The following is a 13,657-nucleotide window of genomic DNA, read 5'->3' on the forward strand; positions in this document are numbered from 1 at the left end:
GGGGAGTGTCCTGAATTGGAGGGTGTGGGACTCTTCATTCTTGCCTTAACCCACTTAGCTTGCTGACATACCGAGGCTCCTCGGAGTCTGGGCTTCTCTGAACTGTTATATATTTGGAATGCCTATAGGCTGGGATTAAAGGATGCCAGAACGTGTAATTTTCCTGTAACTGTGAAGGTTTCTAGAATTTTTGCCACTGGGAGGCTTTTTAGCACCCAGGGAGTCCTTTGGTTCTAGAAATTGTCTTCTCTGTGCGCGTGGATGGCATCGAAGGTCCTGAAGGGGATTTGGCTGGCCTCTGGTTGGTTTTCAACTCTGCTTCTCCTTTGCCCTCCTTTCCAAAGCTGGTAGAGATGGGATTGCATCAGAACATGCTGGCAGACTGGGGCAAAACTTAAATGTTTCACACCAGATTCTGTCACTGTCTGACAATAAGCTGCAAATGCATGCATTTTAAGTGAACAGTTGCTTCGCATTTCCTTTTCTAGTCCTGATCAGTGTTTTCCCCATTTCTCCAGTAAAACACAGTGGAACTGAAAGAACTGTTTGTATATTCCCCCAAACCTGGTTTGGGTGTGAGAAGAACACATCACACCTGTGGGACTGAGCCAGTATTCTGTCTCTTGTAGATAGTTTGTTAGATTTGTGGCATCAGTCTCTTGTTTTGAAAGATTGAGGGTAGATAACCAACACTTTCTTTGAAAGGCAGTATAGAGCAGTGGTTAAAAGTATGGACTCTGAAGCCATCCCCACTGGTCTAGAATCCTAGCCCCACCACTTACCAACTGTGTTGGTCTTGGATAAGTTGCTTCTTTGGCCTTAGTTTCCCCATCTGTAAAATAGGAATAATACTAGTGCCTATCTCATAGCAGTGGTCTGAGGATTAAATGAATTAACTTGTTTTAGAACAGTGCCTAACACAGTGTGTTATCTATTAGTATTCCATGTAGTAAACTCTGGAGTTTTCACGCACAAGCCATCTAAGCCTTTCCTCAGTCCCTGTTGTAATATTTTTGGGAGTGTGAGTTTTCATATGTTGACCAGAAGTTCACTAAAGTTTTATCTGCTCTGAAGTAATCGCCTTAAAATTTAAAGGAATACCCTAACTAGTGATTATCCTTGCTGTCCTTTGTAACTTAGATTTCACTGGTATACTTGCTTTTTCATAAGGGTATAATCATTTTATTCTATCTTCAAAACAGTCTGTTGGAATTGCATTTATTGCTTCATACTCTTGTCGTGTTTACTCCACATTACTCTGTTTTGCAAGGCTAATCTCTTATCAAAGTCCCTTTTAGTCTGTACATGTTATGGCCCATAGGAACAGGAAATGTTATCCCTATTTCTGTACTTTCCCACCAGCTTTTCTGTCTTTAGTGAAGAGCACAGGCATGGTTCAATCCAATGGTTTAATGATTGTTGAGTATTGAGAATATTACGGAATGTAGGTTTCGAGTCTGTTCATGTTCACTGGATATAGTCGATTATGGACTGAAAAAACACAGAAGCAGGGAAGGAAGAAGAGTACAGCAAAGATGTTATGGAGAGAAAGGCTTGTTTTCCTGATTGATTTTGGTTTGAACTCCAGCACTCACTCTTGGACTTACCACTTGACCTCTCTGTGCCTCAGTTTTCTTCTCTGTAAAATGGGAGTGATAATAATTAACCTAGAAGGTTGCTTTGAGGGTTGACTGAAGTTACAGATTTTAAGAGTATGTGGTACATTTTGAGTGCTCGTGTTGTGAATGTTAATTTCCTTCTCCGGGTCTCTGCATACAGTTCTGGAAGATTACTGAACTTTTGAATAGCAAGTTCAAACAAGATATTTTGTCCCTCACTCTTACTTTGAGAAGTTTTCAACCTATAGAAAAGTTGAAAGAATAATACAGAGAATTCCTCTGAATCTCTCATAAAAGTGAACGAGATGCATTGTTTACCTTTTGCTGAATTTGCTCTATTTCAGTCTCTTTATATTTTTCTTTTCTTTGGGAAGGATTTGATAGTTACAGACATGGTATTTCATTCAAGAATACTTCACCTTGTCTCTCATAAGAATAAGGTTATTCTTCTACATAACCATAATACCACTATCACAAAGGAAGTTTGGTATTGATAAAATATTATTTATTAATACAGACCACATTCAAATGTTTCCAATAAAAAACAAATTCAGGATCCAGTGAAGAAATAGGGAGTGCATTGATTTGCCTCTTTAGTATAATTTAGCATGATTCCCTAGCCTTTAAAATTAAAAAAAAAACAAAAACACTTTTTATTGGTGTTTAACATACACCCAGGAAGTCCACCAATTATGTGTACAGCTTGGTGAATGTTCACAGAGTGAACACAATCTTGTATAACCAGTACTCAGATCAAGCAAGCAAACATAACCGGGACCTCAGAAACCTCTTCGGCATCCCTCCTGTTACTGTCCAGTCCCCAAAACATTACCCCTATCCTGACTTAATATCCGTATGTTAATAGCTTTTTGAGTGAGTCTTTGTGGCCAAAAGCTTTACCGTGGAATTCAAATAGATGTGTTGTGGTCAGTTTTGACAAATATATATACCTGTTTAACCACCACCACAGTCAAGATCAAAACAATTCCAGTATTCCCAAACATTCCCTTACTCTGCTTCCCCAGAAAATCCTAGCCTTTGGCTTCCGGGAATCTGAGCTGCTTTTTTACCACTAATAGATTATATTTGTCTCTCCTAGAATTACACGTGAATGTATTCATAATGTATATAATCTTTTGTGTCTCACTTCTTTTGCTCAGAATAACGTTTGTGAAATTTTATATTGTTGTACATATGGCTTAGCAGTAAAGAGTCTGCCTGCAATGCAGGAGATGTGGTTTTGATCCCTGGGTCAGGAAGATCCCTTGGAGAAGGAAGCGGCAACCCACTCTGGTATTCTTCCCTGGGAAATCCCATGGACAGAGGATCCTGGTGGGCTTTATAGTCCATGGGGTTGTAAGAGTTGTACGTGACTGAGCAGCTGAACCACCACCACCACCATGTATCAGTAATTCATTACTTTTTGCTAGTGTGTAGTATTCCATTGTATAGGTAAATCAACAGCACAGTTGATCTGTGTACCACTTGGGCATTTGGTGTATATTAATTGCCTGTCGTCTAACACTGTTATTACAAATTTAGCAGCTTCATGCAGCACACATGTATTGTCTCACAGTGTCTATGGGTCAGGAGTCAGGACACCATTTAGCTGTGTCTCCCAAGGCAGCAGTCAAGCTGTCTGTCAGGTCTGTGATCGCATCTGAGTCTTGACTGGGGAAGGATTTGCTTCTGAGCTCATGTGGTTGTTGGCAGCATTTGGCTCCTTGCGGACTGCAGCGTGAGGACCCCGTTTTGTCAGCAGCTGTCAGCTAGAGGCCGCCCTCAGCTTCTGCCACATGGGTCTTCCCCGGGCGGCCACTTGTTTCTTCAGAGGTGAATGGATATTACAGTCTTACGTAATGTAACCACATATGTGTAATTACATGTGTTCTGTCACCATTACCATACTGTATTGGCCAGAAACCTGTCGCAGTTCCTGCCCACTTTCAAAGGGACAACACAAGGGCATGAATGCCAGGAGATGGGGATCGTGGGAGTCACCTCAGAGACTCTTCCCCACATGGTTGGTTCTAGTTTTGGGCTACTATAAATACTCGTGTGTTTATGGAAACATGTTTTCATTTTTCTTGGTAAATACCTCCCAAGTGTAATTGCAGGGTCACATGATAAGTGTATGTTGCGCTCTGTAATAGATTGCGTTCTTGTTTTGTAAAGTTGTTGTCCTTGTTGTTGTTTAGTCACTAAGTCAGGTGTGACTCTTTGTGACCCCATAGACTGCCTCATACTGGTATTCTCTGACTTCCGGGATTGCCCAGTTTGCTGAGATTCATGCCCCTTGAGTTGGTGACACTATCTAACCATCTCATTCTCTGCTGCTTCCCTTCTCCTGCCTTCAGTCTTTCCCAGCATCAGGGTCTTTTCCAGTGAGTTGGCTCTTCACATCAGATGGCCAAAGGATTGGAGCTTTGGCAAAGTTGTACTGTTCTTCATTCCACCAACAATGTGTGAACGTTCTGATGGCCCCACACCCATACCACCACTTGGTATTGTCTGTCTGTTTTAATTTTAGCCATTTGAGTGTGTAGCTTGCGTGAGTGTGTAGTGGTATTTCATTGTGGTTTTTCTTTGCATTTTTGTGATGACAAATAACATTAAGCATCTCTTTTATGTGCATACTGGTAAAGGCTGAGGTTAATGTTTTTCCCCATATGAATAGCAGTTGTTCCAGCATCATTTGTTGATCTTACCATCTTTGTAAAAAAAAATTGAAAAATAGTATATATTAGATCAATTTCTAAACTGTCTTCTGTTCCATTTATCTATTACCTATATGCAAATGAAGTTTCTCCTAATGCAAATGAAGTATAGTTGACTCATGAGTTTGAACTGCATTGGTCCACTTGGATTTCTTTTTCAATAAATACACAGTACAGTATATAATATACTACAGTTTATGGTTTGTTGAATCCATAAATATGGAGGGCTAACTGATACTGATTTATAGTTCGTGTGTGTGTGAGTAAGAGAGAGAGAGAGAGAAATCTATATCTAACTGTCAAGGTAATACTGGCCAATCAGAATGAGTTGGGAATTTTTATCTTTTTTTTTTTTTTTTTTGGCTGTGCCATGCACCTTGCAGGACCTCAGTTTCTAGACAAGGGATTGAACCTGGGCCACAGCAGTTGAAGCCCAGAATCCTAACCACTAGGCCACCAGGGAACTCCCTTTCTTTTCTACTTTCTGAAATAGTTTGTGTAAGACTGCTATTACTGGGCACTTGCATGGCAGTCCAGTGGTTAAGACTTGTGCTTTCTGTTTTTTCCCTAGGGTCAGCTTTGACATAATGTTTCTCAAGGAATTTGCTATCATTTCAGTTGTCAAATATGTTTAAGGTGCTTCATAATATTCCTTTTTTTTTTTTCCCTAAAGGCTTCTTCTTTTTCCCCATTGTGGACCATTTCTATAGTCTTTATTGAATTTGTTATAGTGTTATTTCCGTGTTATGTTTGGTTTTTTGGCCACGAGATCTTAGCTCCCTGACCAGGAATCCAACCTGTATTCCTTGCATTGGAAGGTGAAATCTTAACCACTGGACTGCCAGGGAAGTCCCTCCATTATCTTTTATTTGAAAAGAAGTTAATTATTTATTTTATTTTTGGCTGCTCTGGATCTTTGTTGCCCTGTGCGGGCTTTCTCTGGTTGCGGCGAGTGGGGGCTACTCTTCGTTGTGGTTTTGAGGCTTCTTGTGGTGGCGGCTTCTCTTGTGGGCTGTAGTCACACAAGATCAGTAGTTGCGGCCCTCCTGTATCTTTTAGATGTCTATAAAATATGCAGAGATTTCCCCCTTTTCATTCCTACTATTGGAAAATAGTCTTTTTTTTTAATTGATCAATCTGGCTACAGATTTATCAGTCTTGGTATTCCTCAGAAAATCGGTTTTTATTTTATTTATTTTCCTCTGTTGTTTTTAAGTTTTAAATTTTCTTTCTGTTTACTTTAGGTTTCACTTGTTCTTTCTCTAGCTTCTTTTCTAAAGTCACTAACTAAAGCTGTAAACTTCCTTCTAAGCACAGCTTTAGTTGCATTCCACAAATTTAAATGTGTTGTGTTTTCATTTTCATTCAGTTCAGTTCAGTCCCTCAGTGTATCTGACTCTTTGTGACCCCTTCGACTGCAGCACTCCAGGCTTCGCTCTCTATCACCAACTCCCGGAGCTCGCTCAGACTCATGTACATCATGTTGGTGACGCCATCCAGCCATCTCATCCTCTGTCGTCCCCTTCTCCTTCTGCCTTCAGTCTTTCCCATTATCAGGGTCTTTGCCAGTGGGTCAGTTCTTCACATTAGGTGGTCACAGTATTGGAGCTTCAGCTTCAGTCCTTCCAATGAATATTCAGAACTGATTTCCTTTAGGATTGACTGGTTGGATCTCCTTGCAGTCCAAGGGCCTCTCAAGAATCATCTCCAACACCACAGTTCAAAAGCATCAATTCTTCAGTGCTGAGCTTTCTTTATGGTTCAACTCTCACATCCATACACGATTACTGGAAAAACCATAGCTTTGACTATATAGACCCTTGTCGGCAAAGTTATGTCTCTGCTTTTTAATATGCTGTCAGTTCAGCATATTTTTCTGTAATTATTTTGTCTTCTTGATTAACTCCCTTATTTTGAAAGTGTCCTTGTTTATCATTGGTAATATCTGTTAGTTTGAAGCTGTCTGAGATTAATACTGCCAGTACAGCTTTGTTATGATTAGTGTTTGCATGGTCTATCATTTTCCGTCCTTTGGCTTTTGAGCTGTGTGTGTCATTTTGTTTAAAATGGGTTTCTTATGGGCAGTCTATAGCTCAGTCTTGGGTTTTCTCACCACTCAGTCTGACAGTCTCTGCCTTTTAATAGTGTTTCATTTGTACTCAAGCTAAATATGAATGTGGGTGGGTTTAAGTCTGAAGTGAAGTCGCTCAGTCGTGTCCGACTTTTTGCGACCCCATGGACTGTAGCCTACTGGGCTCCTCGTCCATGGGATTTTCCAGGCAAGAATACTGGAGTGGGTTGCCATTTCCTTCTCCAGGGGATCTTCCCGACCCAGGGTTCGAACCCGGGTCTCCCGCACTGTAGGCAGATGCTTTACCTTCTGAGCCACAAGGGAAGCCCTCGGGTTTAAGTCTACCATCTTGCAATTTTTTTTTTCATCTGTTTTTTGTTTTCTCTTTTTTTGTCTTCTCTTGGATTGAATTATTTTTTGGATTTCATTTTATCTCTACTGTTGATTTAGCTGTACCCTATCAAGTTTTTTTTTTTTACTAATTAGTGATTGCTCTAAGGTTTACAATATGTTACTTTAAGTTACCACAGCCTATTTTCAAATGACATACTATAAATAATTCACATATAGTGTAAGAACCTAACAGAAATATGCTTCAGTTTTCCCTTTTATCCATTATACTGTGTGTCATAGATTTTACTACTACATATGACACAAACCTCACGGTACATTTAAATTATCTTTTAAAAATAAAAATTTGCTAACATGTTGACCATTTCTAATGTTCCTCTTTCATGTAGATTAAGTTTCCATCCAGTATTGTTTTTCTTCTGCTTAAAGAATTTCTTTTAATGTTTCTTGTGGTACAAGTATACTGTTGATGACTACTGCCTCTTTTTCCTTTTGAAAAAGTCTTTAATTTGTATTCATTTTTGAAAAAATTTAATTGGATATGGAATTCCAGGTTGACAGTGGTGGTCATGTCCTGTCCTCTGTGGGCATTTTAAAGGTATTATTTTTTTTGAAATGCCAGATGGCCAAGTTTTTGTGGTTTTATTAACACAAACGTGGTGTGCACACGAGCTGTCTGTTCATTTCTCTACCAGGCAGCCTGGCGTAGGATTGGTGACTCTGAGGGCCGGCAGGATTGCTCTTTCCACACTGGCTTTGAGTCCTTGGAGGAGACGTTGTGAGTAACCTAAGCACAGGAAGGCTGTTGCACGTCAGCATACTTCAGGCTCCCTGAAGTTGTGGACCAGGAACTTCCGGAAGCCACTGGGCAGTACGACCTTCGTGTTCTTGTTGCTCGCGTAACCAGCGTTGGGCACTCGTATCTGGCCCGTGAGTTTCTTGAGCACCCTGTTGTCAGTGCCTCTGGGTTTCCATCGTTCCACTTAATTTTGACTTAGCAGTCTGACTGGTGTGGGTTCAACTTCTTGGTCCTCTTTTTGATGAGCTTCACGAGGGGTCTGAAGGTGGCCCTGATGGCTGTCACCTCTGTAAAGTGGGCAGTGCTGAGGAAGAGCCAAAGATACTATCCCATTGTGTTTTTTTTTTTTGTCCTGCACAGTTATTGATCAGAAGTCTGAAGTCATTTTTAATCTTGATTAATATGTGTAGGTAATGTTTCTCTTTTTTTTCTGGCTGCTTATAATATTTTTCCCTTTTCATATATTTTTAGAATTTGGTTATGGTGTACTTTAGTATACTTTTGTGTTTCTTCTGCTTGGGGTTTGCTGAGCTTCTGGATCTGTGAGTTTCTAGTTTTCATCAAACTTAGAAATTTTTCAGTCATTATTCAAATATTTTTCTCTTTGGGGTCCCCCACCATCCTTCGTTTTAATCAATTTCTGCTGCAGTGTTTTCAAGAGCACTTACTTTTTTTCCTGTAATAGCTAATCTGCTGTCATTACCATTCAGTGAAATTTCTATTTCAAATATGTTTATTCATCTCTAGAAGTCCTACTCTCTTCTTATACCTCACATTTCTGTCCTTACTGTGATCATGTTTAAATTATTTTTTAAAAGAAAATCTTTATTTGGCTGTGTTGGGTCTTGGTTGTTGCACGTGGGATCTTTAGTTGTGGTGTGCAAACTCTCAGTTGTGGGATGTGGGGTCTGGTTCTCTGACCAGGGATCGAACCTGAGCCCCCTGAACTGGGAGCACGGTGTCTTAGCCACTGAACCCCCAGGAAAGTTCTCTTTTTAAAATTTATTGAGGTTTTTTACTTGACATACAGCATTATATTAATTTCAGGTGTACAACATGATTTGATATTTGTATTTTTTAATTGAGCTAAATTCTTGAATAAAGCTGGACTGGTGAGACTCATGGATCTTGTGGACTTGGTTCAGCTTCTGACAGGCAGTTTGGTTGCTCAGACCTTACCCCTCTTTCAAAACCATGTCTGAGCTGCGTGTTAAAGATGGGAGTCTGTCCTCCTCCTCGTCATAAGGAAGTGACTTGTTAGGATTCTTCCAGGGCTCCGATTGGTGTTTTGAGTGGAGCAGTCCTTCATTGTGTCCACTGTAGGGCATTCAGTCCCCAGACCCCTGCCTTCTAAATGCCTGTGGGGCTCTCTGGTCACTGTTGACAGCCAGAAACACCTCCACACACTTCTAAATGCCTGTCTGGGGGTGATTGCACCCCAGAGTTGAGATCCATTGGGTCATGACATTGCTTTGAGACTGGCCAGGTTTGTATTTTGGTGGTGAAATGCTCCAGGGAAAGACACTGCCATTGTCCTTTGCCTGCTTCATTTTGGCTTATGTATATGAAGTGGTTCCTTTGTTTTACTCTTTTAACTAAAAAATTAATTAAGTACGTATTAATTGAGTATCGATATCAGTTACATTCTAAGTGGTGAAGATCAGCCTTCACCAAGGTGGTAAAGTGCGTGCCTTCAAGGAACTGAAAACTAGCAGGGACAGACATTAATAAACAAGTTATATAATGAAGAATTTCAGATGGTATCATAAGGACATCAACATGCAGCGTAATAAGGATGAATGATGCCTGTCCTGGTTATCAAGAAATAGTTTTCTAAAGAACACAGGTATTTCAGCATAGAGAATCACCTGGAAAATAATCATATTAGGCAGTTCTCAGATTGGTAAGAAGTCATCTGTGAGGTCACTGTAAGGTCTGACTGACCTCACACAGAGCAGTGAATTGGAATATGATGTGGGGAAATGCTTGCTCCTTTCTCAGCAGCCCCCAAGAATGGTCTTGGAGGTTGGGCTTTGGTGTGCTGAGACCCTAGAAGGCTCTGTGAAGCCAAAATTTGAGGAATTCAGAGAGTGTTGCTATTGAAGCTCCTTGGTGGGGCTGTGATTCTTACACACTTTGAATATCCCAGACTGACTCTGTAAGGAGCCAGCATCAGTGGTGGGTCCCCAAGGAAAAAGAGGCTGTTGGGATGAGAAGGGAGCTTCCTTTTTAAATTTTTTAAAGCAGAGTATATTTACATGGCTCACATAAAAAGGTACAAAAGGATATATGATGAAACAGACTTCTTTGGTGCTGTGTATTGTTTAAAGTTTTTCCTCTGGCAAATATTAGCTGTTCAGGAGATGAACTAATTTAAAGGGAAGTTCCTTGGAGGTTATGATTCACAGTGATTAGTTGTATCTCAGGAAGAAAGTTTTAGTTTAAATCAGAATGAGGCTTCCTGAATAATAGAGCTGTTTGTGTTAGTTCCATCTAGTCAAATAACTTACATTATTATTTATGGGATAGCATTAAGGTTGTTGCTTAATAAAATGTGGTCTAAACAAAACTCGATTATTTTGATTAAGTAGAAGAGCTCCAGTCCTTTTGGTACCCGTCCTTTTAGCTGAGTCATCATAGGCAGGTTATTTAACCTCCCTTGCCTCAGTTTCCTCATCAGCAGTACTTCCATACATTTATTGTGAGAATGAAATGAAGAAGGAGCTAAGTAAATGTTTGCACTTAATACTTACCAGATGGACTGAAGGAAGCCCTCAAGAAGGCAATGAACTTTATATAATCTGTTCAAACGCAATCCATTCTGCTCTTTGTTGCCCGCTCATTCATTCAGCAAATATCTGTGGAAGGTCTGTGGCTCAGCAGGTGAAGAATTTACCTGCAATGTAGGAGACACAGGAGAAGCGAGTTTGATCCCCGGGTTGGGAAGATCCCCTGGAGGAGGAAATGGCAATCCACTCCAATATTCTTGCCTGGAGAATTTGATGGGCAGAGGAGCCTGGTGGGCTATAGTTGAAAGGGTCACAAAAGAGAGTTGGACACGACTAAGCAAACAAGCACATAACCTGTGCCTGATACTGACCCAGGGATACAGTGATAAGCAGACACAGTTTCTGCCCACTTGGAGTATATAATCCGGTGAGGACACAGACATCAGTTGGATATCACACACTTAAAATTGCAGTTCGGCTTAGTCCCTGAAGGAGAGGTACACAGTGTGAGTGTATATGAAGGAGATTTGAATATACAGATATTCTCCTGTCAGAGAAGGAATGCTTTCCCAAGAGTGACTTAGCTGGCATCTGAAGGATAAGTCAAGCCATCAGAGAGAAGGGAAGGAACAGCTGGTGCAAAGGCCCCTTGACTGAGGAAGAAAAGGTGAGTGTGTGCGTTGTGAGCAGAGCTGGGGAATGTGGTGCCAGACCTGGTATGTTAGAGGAGACGCATGGCCAAACTGAGAAGGTTTTCCTGTATTAGAATCATTGTTGTTTACTGGGGCGGATGGGTGGATGAGATCAGATTATTGTTTTGAAGAGATTGTCTGCTTGCAGGGTGGAAACTGAATTAGAAGAGAGAGCCAGCATGGATGTGAGTGAGCTGATGAGAAGGCTATGGCAGTGGTCCAGGCAGGGGTTTTTGGAAGCTTAGACCTAAGTGACGTTAGAAGAAATGGAGCAAAGTGGATGGCCTGATCCCATGGATGTTTAGGAAGGCATATGGGAAGACTTGATATGGTGTTTGCTCTGGCAGGTGAGGGGAGGCACTGCCCAGGGTGGTCTTTTGGATTCTAGTTTGCATATTTTTGTGGAAGGTTGACTTTCACCCAGACAGGGAAAGCAGAAGAGGTCATGTATGGTGGAAGGAGAGGATTATGAATCTGCTATGGGATTTGTTAAGTCCAGGAGAAGGCAGGAAGTTGTAGAACTCAAGAGAGGTGTGGGCTGGAGCCCTAAATGCATCAGCTTATGGATGCCTGGAGCTTTAGGAGGGAGGGAAGGCACGTTCAGGTTTCCAGTTACTTTCCATACTTTCTAATTTTATGCTGGCTGACCTTGTTGTCCTAGAGAAGAAGGGGCTCTTGAGAAGGACTTTGGATGAAGTGGTAGGGTCCTTCCAGCAGAGTCCTTGCCTCCCTCTGTGGGAGCAGCTGGGCATGAGGAATCTTTGGGGACCCTCTGTGGACTGGACTCTTTCCTCTCTCCACTTCCATTCTTTTTCCCAGAAGCCTTCGCACTTGCCATCTGAACCAGCTGGGAGGAGTTTGGAGGCTGGCTCCACAGATTAGCTCATTTGTCTGGATATTATCTGTGGATAATTGGGAATTGGTTTGAACATCAGTAACAGTAAACTAATCATGACTCTCTCAAGCTGCTTGTTTTCTTCCTTTGGAGATTTGTAGATTTCCTCCTAGGTTGTCTGTCTCTGTCTCTTGTCTCTCCCTTTCTCTGAGCTGTGGCCATGTCAGCTAAGGGTTGAAGGTAAATTTGAGGGTGAGGGGAGAGATCCAGAGAAAGACACAGACAAGGACCAGGCGAGTGGGCCACATGCTGCCTGCAGGTTGGTCTGTTTATCTGTTAGCTTGTCACGAGCTTATTTTCAAAAACCCAACTTTCTTTTCTGCTGGGGATTGGTATCCTGAGTGACAGGTGGTAATAGGAACCAGTGTTCATAGTTTACTGCTTCCTTGGCTCCAGATAGATGCTGAGTGTAGGCAACTGGGGCCCCCTTGTGGCTGGATCTGGTTCTTCACTTTTGCTCGGCTTGCTGGTCATTGTGGAGGGGGCGGTGGGCAGAGATGGCAAAAGGAAAGTTTGGCTCTCACTCAACACCTTTTGTGGACTTAGCTATTGCTGTGGGTTTCATGATGGTCCCCAGCCACTGCTACTCAGCTGCTTGGGCCCTCTGAAGCCAAATTCAGCCTTCTTGAGGTGTTGTGACTGTGAACCTGAACCCGGAAGCCCTCTCTCCATGTTCTCTAGCAAATTTGGGCTTCTTGGGCTACTTCTTATGAGGAACCCACCACAGACCTCTCTGCAGTATGGAAAACGGGTGAGAAGTGCCAGAAGTAGTTGTTTGTGTGTGTCGCTCCGGAATGGCACGCCTTTGGTTTTTTGATGTCCATTGGGTGGCACTGCAATCTTACTTTTGTTTTTATTTTTCTTTGCAGCCAAGCTCTGCTCCAGGAAGTGAAAATGTGGTGCCTCGAGAGCCGCTGGTAAGAAGCCACGATATATAGTATGAGTCTCTATTAATTAAAATACGTAGTATGATTCTCTATTAATTAAAACACTGAGTTTAAAGAAGCCTGATGATCCTATAGTCATGCGTCAGTAGTGCCCCTGAATATAGGAGTGGAGGTGTTCTGTGGAGACCGAGCCCGTCAGCGACCTCTCACTTCTGACTGCTTTTCAGGCATGCAGAGGTTAGCGAGATTCCCTCTTAGTAAAGCCTGGTCTTGTCTGGAATGAGGAGTACCCATCCTTGGTCTGGTGATGCACCGTTTTATTTATTGTTAATCAGTGGGATGTTGGAAACCTATGGTGGCTGAGCTGAAGCGAGGTTGCTGGACCTGACCAAGGAGCTGAGCGGCTTGATTGTCTGAAATAGCCATTCTGTTCCTCAGAGTGAGGGCACTTCAAGTGGCCTTTGAAGAACAGATAAGAGCGAGAATTCTGTTTCTGCCTGGCCTGTAATTAGGTTTGTGATGCTCACTACCAACATTCTCTGCTTACACAATTGATAGGGAAGAGGCCTACTAAGTGCTGAAGCTAATTTTCTTTACACAGTGCATTTGCCTTGGTGGTCTTAGCCCGAGTGCCTGCCCCATTTTCTGTTTTGCATTTCAAGGCCTACTGCAAATCCTCTTGGCTGAATATTAAGCCCTGTTCTGTACTGGAAATTCCCTGGCAGTCCAGTGGTTAAGACTCTGCACTCTCATTGCTGGAGCCTGGGTTCAATCCCTGATTGGGGACCTAAGATTCCACAGGCTGTGTGTCACAGCCAAAAAAAAAAAAAGACTTGTTCTGCAGATGAGTTTTACAGAGGGGCCAGCTTTACGTTTAACTTTGCAGAGCTTTTTCTT

The 13,657-nt window shown here is 41.9% G+C and overlaps 1 protein-coding gene across 3 annotated transcripts in view; it reads left to right on the top strand.

Moving 5' to 3' along the window:
* PEX14 (peroxisomal biogenesis factor 14) overlaps window positions 1-13,657 on the top strand; it is a 149,042-nt gene that overhangs the window by 1,395 nt on the left and 133,990 nt on the right. The window contains exons 1-2 of one of the 3 annotated variants that reach the window (XM_025285873.3): window positions 12,423-12,624; window positions 12,743-12,790. In XM_025285873.3, coding sequence (XP_025141658.1) covers window positions 12,544-12,624; window positions 12,743-12,790 — 129 coding nt within the window. In that variant the 5' untranslated portion in view covers window positions 12,423-12,543. Of the gene's footprint in view, window positions 1-12,422; window positions 12,625-12,742; window positions 12,791-13,657 lie in introns of those variants that run through there. The other 2 variants (XM_006076723.4, XM_006076724.4) reach the window with 2 other exon arrangements.

Source organism: Bubalus bubalis, chromosome 5, assembly GCF_019923935.1.
Source record: "Bubalus bubalis isolate 160015118507 breed Murrah chromosome 5, NDDB_SH_1, whole genome shotgun sequence".
Taxonomy (NCBI): Eukaryota; Metazoa; Chordata; class Mammalia; order Artiodactyla; family Bovidae; genus Bubalus; species Bubalus bubalis.